Source organism: Eriocheir sinensis, unplaced genomic scaffold (genome assembly GCF_024679095.1).
Source record: "Eriocheir sinensis breed Jianghai 21 unplaced genomic scaffold, ASM2467909v1 Scaffold1264, whole genome shotgun sequence".
Lineage (NCBI taxonomy): Eukaryota > Metazoa > Arthropoda > Malacostraca > Decapoda > Varunidae > Eriocheir > Eriocheir sinensis.
This window is the reverse complement of record NW_026110589.1, coordinates 60907-69751: the sequence shown is the minus strand read 5'-3', so window position 1 is coordinate 69751 and position 8845 is coordinate 60907. Positions and strand designations below refer to the sequence as shown.

Sequence of the window (8845 nt, the reverse complement as noted above, 5' to 3'; positions counted from 1 at the left end):
TGTTTATCTTTCGCCGTCCTCTCTCTCTCAAGCTCCAAAGTCAATACAAAGACAAGGATCCTTTTCTCTCTCTCTTTCCCTCTCACTGTCTATCTCTATCTCTCCCTCTATCTCTATCTATCTCTATCTGTTTATCTACTTACCTACCTACCTATCTTTCGCCGTCCTCTTTCTTTCCCTGTATCTATCTATCTATCTACCTATCTGTCTATCTATCTATATTTATCTACCTATCTGTCTCTCTATGTATCCTTCTCCGGCTTCCCCTCAACCTCCAGTGTCAATTCAAACACAAGAGTACCAGTTATCGACCTTGAGACACCGCCCATCGCTTTCTCTTCTCTTCTCACAAGGTCACCGTCGCCTAGTTGCATCTCTGGGCTCGGTCTTTGGTTTCACGCAGACTGACCACATTTTAGGCTACCGAGGGCCACGTCGAGGGCCAACCACCCCCATATATAAGGATGGTACTGTGCTAAGTCCATACACACTCTTCCAACGACCGCCGCGAGCAGACGGAGTACCAGCAGCAGGAGGCAGAAGCAGCAGTAGCAGAATCATGGCTTTAGGATACCTGGTACGTGATGCTTCGATGGGTTGATGAGTGACTATAGAGTGATGTGGATATATGACGTATTGATGTGATTTGTTGATATTTGCTTCCCTTGTCTTTATCATCCGCCGTTTTTCTCGTTTTGTTTCCTTACCTTTCTATTCCTATTTTGTTTCTCCTATGTCCATAAATCTCACCTTACTTCTACGAGATTCTTTTTTTTTTTTTTTTTTTTTTTTTTTTTTGCTCCCCTTTTTTCGTTCTCCTCCGTGAGCATTTTCTTTCTTCTCCATTCACCACTGCATTCGTTCTTCCTTCTGTCTTCTGCTGTCCTCATTCTTCCTTCTGTCTTCTGCTGTCCTCATTCTTCCTTCTGTCTTCTGCTGTCCTCATTCCTCCTTCTGTCACGGCCGTACGTTGCAACAAGCTGCGCCTCTCCGTCACGAGTCGCCCTCCTTCCCTTCCTTCACACACTAACGAGGCCGCCGTCCCCGCAGGTGTCGCTGGCGGTGGTGGGCGTCGTCCTCGCCGACCAGAGCTCGCATGTCACCTTCAGCCTCGGCGGCGCCAAAGCTCACCACCACAGCTCCTCGCACCACCACGCCCCGGCACACCACGCCCCCGCCCACCACCACGCCCCGGCTCGCCACCACGCACAACCCTCCTACCACACCACGCCATCCTACCACCCACAACCCGCCGACCACCCCCACCCCCACCCCCAGCCCTCCTACGGCGAGCACCCCAGCCCGCCTGCGCCAACACCACCAAGCCGTGGTGCCTCGAGGACGCCGAGTACCCGCTCTACGAGATCAAGCACGCCGCCGAGTACCACTACGAGAAGCTGCTGTCCCTGTACGCCGACGTGGCGGAGCTCAACACGGAGCTGTCGGTGGAGCGGCCCAACACCCTGGACGAGGAGACGTACCTCTGCCCCTCCGCCACCGCCTACGTCAGGCCGCTGCGCGCCGTCAACACGGAGGGCAAGTGGCGCGTGGTCGTCAACAACGTGGACGTCCACTACGAGACCCTGACGCAGACCGCGCGCGTCGAGGAGTGCCTCACCGCCGGCGACGCCTGCCCGCTGGTGCCCGAGTGCTACGAGTCCTCCTGCCTCCAGAAGTCCATCTACCACCGCTTCCTCGTCTACGACGCCTACGACCAGTACTTCCCCTTCGCCGTGGAGACCTTCAAGCTGCCCGCCAGCTGCGCCTGCCTGCTCGGCGCCTATACTATTGACCACTAAATTTACGACATCAAGTTTCACTGATCCTGCCCCTGTGATGACGGATTCCTCCCAACAGTAATCGCACTTGTCTCTGAGCTTTTTATCAGCTTCATTTCTCTAAGTTTCTTATCAGGTCTCTATGGTTTTGTCTGTCTTTTTATTTTCATTATTTAGGTTCCACTATAAACAGCTCCTATCACGAACACATAACTTATCTACCTCAAGCAAAACCCGCGGGTGTATGTAACCCGCCCCTCGAGGCCCTAGCCCGGCGAACAGCGACACGTAAAAGCAGTTCTCTAGTCATCTCGATGTGATAATATGTAACATACAGATATTAATATATATTATATTGCAAGTGTAAAATAAAAGAGCATATCTTTTTCTTCTTTATCTTGTCAGCTTTTAGCCATCCTCAGGCAAGGTCGCTTCTTTGGGAATTTAGCTTCGGGTTTGAAGAAGGATGAGCTTCCTGACGCCACGGGGGGATACTCGGGTTCCAGCCGTCTCGCCACGGCCCTCCCACAAGACCGTGGCGCCCATCAAAATGAAAGAGCAAATAACACATTTCATTCTACAATTCTTTCACACTGAAAATAAAAGGGAATCGAAAATTGTCTTCTGCAACACAACATTTATGAGGCCTGACCAAGGGCTCAAGGCCGAGGCGTTGGCGGTGCGTGTGTATGTTCGCCAGACGCTCCTCGCTGCGGCCGTCTTGGTGGCCACCCGAAGGATTGCCAAACGTTATTAGCTCAGTCAAGATTTCCAAGTCATTGCATTCTCCGTCCATCCGGTCATTAGCCCTTCACCTCCCCATCCCTTTCCCTCCCGACCACCTCTCTGCACCCCCCTCAGCCCCACCCCAGCCCGCGCAGGCCATACACGGCAAGCGCCGCTTGGCCGCGCCTTGCAAGCGGCAACCTTCCCGCCAGAGTCGGTAGGCTGCTATTTTTGGAACGAGGGCGGCGCCGCGGTATATAACCGAGGGTGGCGCGGTGGAAAGACACACTTCTGCGACTTCCACTTCTACAGCACCTGAGTGATGATGGCAGCGGTGAGGCTCCTGGTAAGTTGGGAGCGGATGCACAGGTGTAGTACAGGTGTAATACCAGACAGGACACACTCCCTCAGGTGGTGCAACAGACAGAGCTCTTGCAGAAACAGCCAGAGAGCGAAACCTAATACACAATCTCCCGCAGGCGGCGCTGGCGGCGTTCGCCGTCGTCCTGGGCGATCAGACGTCCCACGTGAGCATCAGCCACGGCAGAGCCCCGGCCGTCCAGCAGCCGCGGCCCCACGCCAGGCCCCGCCCGGTGCCCCACCAGAGCCAGAGGCCCACCTACGGCCCTCAGCCACATCCTACCCGCCCATCCTACCGCCCACAGCCAACCTACCCCCGCCCTACCTGCCCACGACCCACCTACCCCCCACGCCCTACATACACCCAACGACCCACCTACTCCCCACGACCATCCTACTCCCCACGACCCACCTACCCCACCACTCCAGCTTACGGCGTCCAGCCCCACGCACCCTCAGGATACGGCTCCGACGTGCCCGCCTGCGCCGCCGCTAGCGGCAAGCCGTGGTGCCTCGAGGACGAGGAGTACCCCATGTACGAGATCCAGGGGGCCGCCGAGCAGAACGCCGACAAGCTGCTGTCCCTGTACGCCGACGTGGCGGACCTCAACACGGAGCTGTCCGTCGACCTGCCCGGCTACCATAAGGAGGAGACGTACCTCTGCCCCTCCGAAACTGCCTACGTCAGGCCGCTGCGCGCCGTCAACTCGGATGGCAAGTGGCGCTTCATCGTCAACGGCATCAAGGTCCACTACGAGACCCTGACGCAGACCACGCGCCTCGAGGAGTGCCTCAACGAGGGCTCCGCCTGCCCGCTGGTGCCCAAGTGCTACGAGTCCAAGTGCCTCCAAAAGTCCATCTACCACCGCTTCCTCGTCTACGACCCCTACGACAAGTACTTCCCCTTCGCCATCGAGACCTTCAAGCTGCCCGCCAGCTGCGGCTGCCTCCTCGGCGCCTCCACCCTCGACCACTAACTCCACCAGCAGCAGCATCACAACTCTCACTCCCAACATGACCTACCCACTGACCTCTCCCGCCTGCAGAGTGCTCGACTCGCCTCTTATCCCTAGTCTAAGCCCGTCCCAAGCCCCGTCCCGGCTTGCCATGGCCCAACCCGGCCACACGTGAAGAAAGCAGTTCTCTAGTCATCTTGGTGCTCAACAAAGCCTCAACTTGCTCAGCGCAATTCATTAGTCATATTTAATATTCTGTTTATATTTAACTGTCGTGCTATATTGTAGCATTTCAGGATCATTTTCTCAGACAATAAACATAATGCATTAATACTCCCTGGTATCATTATTGTATTCTACTTTTTTTTCTGGTCTTTACGCCTTGCCACCCTTTAACATTTGAACAAAGATGAGCAATGTATGATCGTTACACACTCTGAAACCAAAAGAAGTGCTTCATCCACATCAAAGTTTGCTGATGACACTGAAGTGGAAGGAAAGTGTCTCCTATGGCCGATTGACAAGTCATCCACAAGGACCTTTATCAGTGGTCTCAAAATGGTGCAGCATCCTCTAACCCTGATAAATGTAAAGTCATGCACTTCGGCTTCAAAATTAGTTAACATATATACACAATGCGTGGGAAGAGTCTGCAGGTCGTACTTGAGAAGTCAGATCTTTAGCTCGATATCAGCAATGGCCTGATACATGCAAACTGCTGTAAGTCTGCATATAAAAAGTTTATTAGCATGATCGGCATCATCGCGAAGATATCTCATAGTAAGTCCGCAGGAATAATTTTTTTTTTTTTTTTTTTTTTTTTTTTTTTACATTGCAGCCTATTGCGCCGGTAGGCTTCTTCCCGGTGGATCCTGATGGTCGGTCCAAGGCTTCTTTCCGGTAGGTCCTGATGGTCGGCCCAGTTCTGGCGCAGGCGAGTGTTTATAGTGGCGCCATCTTGCATTGGCTCATGCTGCCCTCCCAGAGCTCATCTTTGATCCTAGAATCTAGAGTCCGGGTTGATAGGTGGTCTTCTGGACAGCATGTGGGTAGTTTTAAACCACTCGGCGGCGGCTGAAAAATCCCAGCTTGGTAGCACCGGGCGGGGATTGAACTCGCGTCCTTCCTGAACACGAGGCCGTTACTTTGACGACTCAGCCACCGCCTCCCTTCGCTTTCCTCATTGTTAAGACCTCGCCTGTAATACGCAGTACAGATCTGGTCCCCTAATTATAAAAGGGCCATTGAGCTAGTTCACTGGAGAGAGCACAGCAATGCACCATGAAAAATGCCACCACCTTTGAGGGCACAGGTGGATGAAAAACGATTCAAGCGACTCAGCCTCTTCACTCTGAAAAGACGACTTTGGGGGATTTGAAACAAGTCTTTGACTACCTGAAAAAGTTCAAGAACGTCGATCACTCCAATTTCTTGAGCTCCATACTAATCCGGTAACTAAAACTAACGGCCAACCCATTCAAGCTGGCCGATGAAACGCAGGCAGCACCAGGAGTTATTTTTCTTGGATAGGGTCGCCAGTTATTGGAACGAACTTTCTGCAGAAGCATTTTTTTTTTTCTATTTATTATTATCATTATTATTATTATTATTATTATTTTTTTTTATTATTATTTTTTTTTTTTTTTATTATTATTATTATTTTTTTTTACGTCTTCGCCTGTAGTGCCTGTAGGCCTTCTTCAGGGGCCTGGTGGTCAGCCCAAGCCCTCCATGGCGCTGGCAATTTTTATAGTGGCGAATTTATTTAGTGCGAAAACGATATTTGACCGTTACTTCATTGCAACAGGAGTGAATTGAGCGTCTCCATATATACAGAAAGTGCTTTAATCTGTTCTGCAAATCACTGCATTGCCTGACCGGTAAATCACTTCTTTAAAACACGCACCCCTGTTATAAGCCAACAAGCTTTCTGTTGCCCACTCCTCTGTGTTTTCTCCTCTTCCTCCCCCACCTTCTTCTCCCCTTCCCTCCTTCTCCTCCTCTGCCCCCTCCCCTCCTCACATCCCCCCATCCTCCTCCTCCCCATCCCCCCCTTCTCCCTCCCACCCACCTCCTTCGCCTCCTTATCATCATCCCTTTGCACCATAGAATATTTTTTAAGCGTCTTCAGAGGTTGCCATGAACTGATCCTCAAAGACCAGTTGGTGAGCACAAAGATGAAGCGGTAGTGGAGCATCGCGTCGGTGTGCTGGCGAGGCGTGAAACACATTCGTCTTTGACTAGGCTCATTTAGACATTCTGTTTACTGGAGAGTTATTTAAGTGATTTCCTATACCTTTGAATCTGCGTGTAGTGATAAAAAAAAAATACTAAATAAACTGTTGTAACAAAAAGAAAACTAGGACGAAAAAAATGGTGACGTAAAGTACATTTCTTTAGCATCCCATACTTTCCCGTCATCGATGCCGTCATCTTTCACCTGCAGAAAAAAACCACATTGATATAGAGTTAAGATAATTTTTTCAGTAATTATGTTTTCTTATGATACTGCTCGATCAAATTCCTCAAAATATCCTTTGCACACTTTCCCCAAGACAAGAGAACGTCATCACACCAACGCGTCGCTCGTCAACACCCAGGCAGCGAGAAGAGTCAAGGGACGTTACAGCATGACCAAGACGACAGCAATACCGGGGCAGGAAATTGTGGGCCATTCAGAGAAAACAAATAATAATGCATGAATGTTTATTGTCTCAGGAAGTAATCTAGTATAAATAGTACTTGTATTGCGCTGAGCAAGTTGAGGCTTTGTTGAGCACCAAGATGACTAGAGAACTGCTTTCTTCACGTGTGGCCGGGTTGGGCCATGGCAAGCCGGGACGAGGCTTGGGGCGGGCTTAGACTAGGAATAGGGGGCGAGTCGAGCACTCTGCAGGCGGGAGATCAGTGGTAGGTCATGTTGGGAGTGAGAGTTGTGATGCTGCTGCTGGTGGAGTTAGTGGTCGAGGGTGGAGGCGCCGAGGAGGCAGCCGCAGCTGGCGGGCAGCAGAAAGGTCTCGATGGCGAAGGGGAAGTACTTGTCGTAGGGGTCGTAGACGAGGAAGCGGTGGTAGATGGACTTCTGGAGGCACTTGGACTCGTAGCACTCGGGCACCAGCGGGCAGGCGTAGCCCTCCTTGAGGCACTCCTCGAGGCGCGTGGTCTGCGTCAGGGTCTCGTAGTGGACCTTGATGCCGTTGACGATGAAGCGCCACTTGCCATCCGAGTTGACGGCGCGCAGCGGCCTGACGTAGGCGGTTTCGGAGGGGCAGAGGTACGTCTCCTCCTTATAGTAGCCGGGCAGGTCGACGGACAGCTCCGTGTTGAGGTCCGCCACGTCGGCGTACAGGGACAGCAGCTTGTCGGCGTTCTGCTCGGCGGCCCCCTGGATCTCGTACATGGGGTACTCCTCGTCCTCGAGGCACCACGGCTTGCCGCTAGCGGCGGCGCAGGCGGGCACGTCGGAGCCGTATCCTGAGGGTGCGTGGGGCTGGACGCCGTAAGCTGGAGTGGTGGGGTCGGGGGGTCGGGGGGGGTAGGTGGGGGGTAGGTGGGTCGTGGGGTGTAGGTAGGGCGTGGGGGGTAGGTTGGCTGTGGGCGGTAGGATGGGCGGGTAGGATGTGGCTGAGGGCCGTAGGTGGGCCTCTGGCTCTGGTGGGGCACCGGGCGGGGCCGCGGCTGGTGGACGGCCGGGGCTCTGCCGTGGCTGATGCTCACGTGGGACGTCTGATCGCCCAGGACGACGGCGAACGCCGCCAGCGCCGCCTGCGGGAGATTGTGTATTAGGTTTCGATCTCTGGCTGTTTCCGCAAGAGCTCTGCCTGCTGCACCACCTGAGGAAGTGTGTCCTGTCTGGTATTACACCTGTACTACACCTGTGCATCCGCTCCCAACTTACCAGGAGCCTCACCGCTGCCATCATCACTCAGGTGCTGTAGAAGCGGAAGTCGCAGAAGTGTGTCTTTCCACCGCGCCACCCTCGCTTATATACCGCGGCACCGCCCTCGTTCAAATAGCAGCCCAGCGACTCTGGCGCGCGTTCAGTGCACAGCCTGTTGAATGGGGCGGGGGGAGTGCTGGGCGGTGGCTGACGGGGGAGGGGGTTGGGGGAAGTGAAGGCCTGATGACACGGCCAATATGGGGGCGGGGTCTGGGGGAAGGCTTTGAGGTGGATGGACCTTGATTTCCAGATGAGCGGTCAAATAAATCATCCATGTGAAGCTGTTTGTTTCCGTGATGAATGAGACGTCCTCTGCGTGGCCCGAAGGGAAAGGAGGTTGAGACGTTTCCCCCGGAGGGCCGCCTCTTAGAGGTTTTGCGGTGCACAGAGGCCTGCCGGGAAGCACGCCTCACACCCGCACGCTCAGCGGCCTGCTGATCGCAAGCACCTGATGCACTATTATGAGCTGCACCTTTTCGGGATAAGTTTACCGTTCTGTCATTCCAAAACGACGCTCACGGTTGTAGTTCAAGAAATCATAACAGAACTATTACGGCGATGAGCGAAGTGAAGGTGTAAAAAGAGCGTGGTGATGAAACCGTGACTCACCACTAGCATATTTACGATCTACATTCAGACACCATTAGTTGTTCTTTCTTGTCTGTTTGTTACCTCTGAAAGCCTAAGATGTGTAGCTCATAATCTAGTTCAAAGGGAAGCCCGCATCAAGACATATATTCCTAACCACCTACTCCAGCTGTCGATTAACATGCACATGAGAGTAAATCTAATCTCTGGTGTCTGGAGGGTGTGCTGTAAACATGTGGAGCCAGTAGTAAGGCAGCCATGTTAGGAGAGTGTAATCATTTTATCCATGTATGTGTTAACCTTTCTTCCATTTTTAACGTTGTCTTACATAACTACTTCTCCGCGGTGCAGTGGTTAGCGTCCCTGACTACAAATCTACATGCCTGGGTTCGATTCCCGGCCTGGTAGTTGGCGTGCAGCCCACCCAGATCATATCATATCAGAGGTAGTCCCGGGATATGCCTTTGCAACGGCTCCCGGATTTTTTTTCAGTCAAT

General features: G+C 52.9%; 1 protein-coding gene and 2 pseudogenes across 1 annotated transcript; 2 read left to right on the top strand and 1 right to left on the bottom strand.

Annotated features, from left to right (window-relative positions):
- Positions 1–420: 420 nt before the first annotated feature.
- LOC126989665 (neurotrophin 1-like) lies at positions 421–2040 on the top strand (annotated as a pseudogene).
- Positions 2041–2792: 752 nt separating this feature from the next.
- Positions 2793–3985, top strand: LOC126989664 (neurotrophin 1-like). Its single transcript, XM_050848271.1, has 2 exons — positions 2793–2850; positions 2984–3985. The coding sequence occupies exons 1-2, from the start codon at positions 2827–2829 to the stop codon at positions 3839–3841; spliced, it is 882 nt and encodes a 293-aa protein (XP_050704228.1). The 5' UTR covers positions 2793–2826; the 3' UTR covers positions 3842–3985.
- Positions 3986–6748: 2763 nt separating this feature from the next.
- Positions 6749–7805, bottom strand: LOC126989663 (neurotrophin 1-like; annotated as a pseudogene).
- Positions 7806–8845: the final 1040 nt, after the last annotated feature.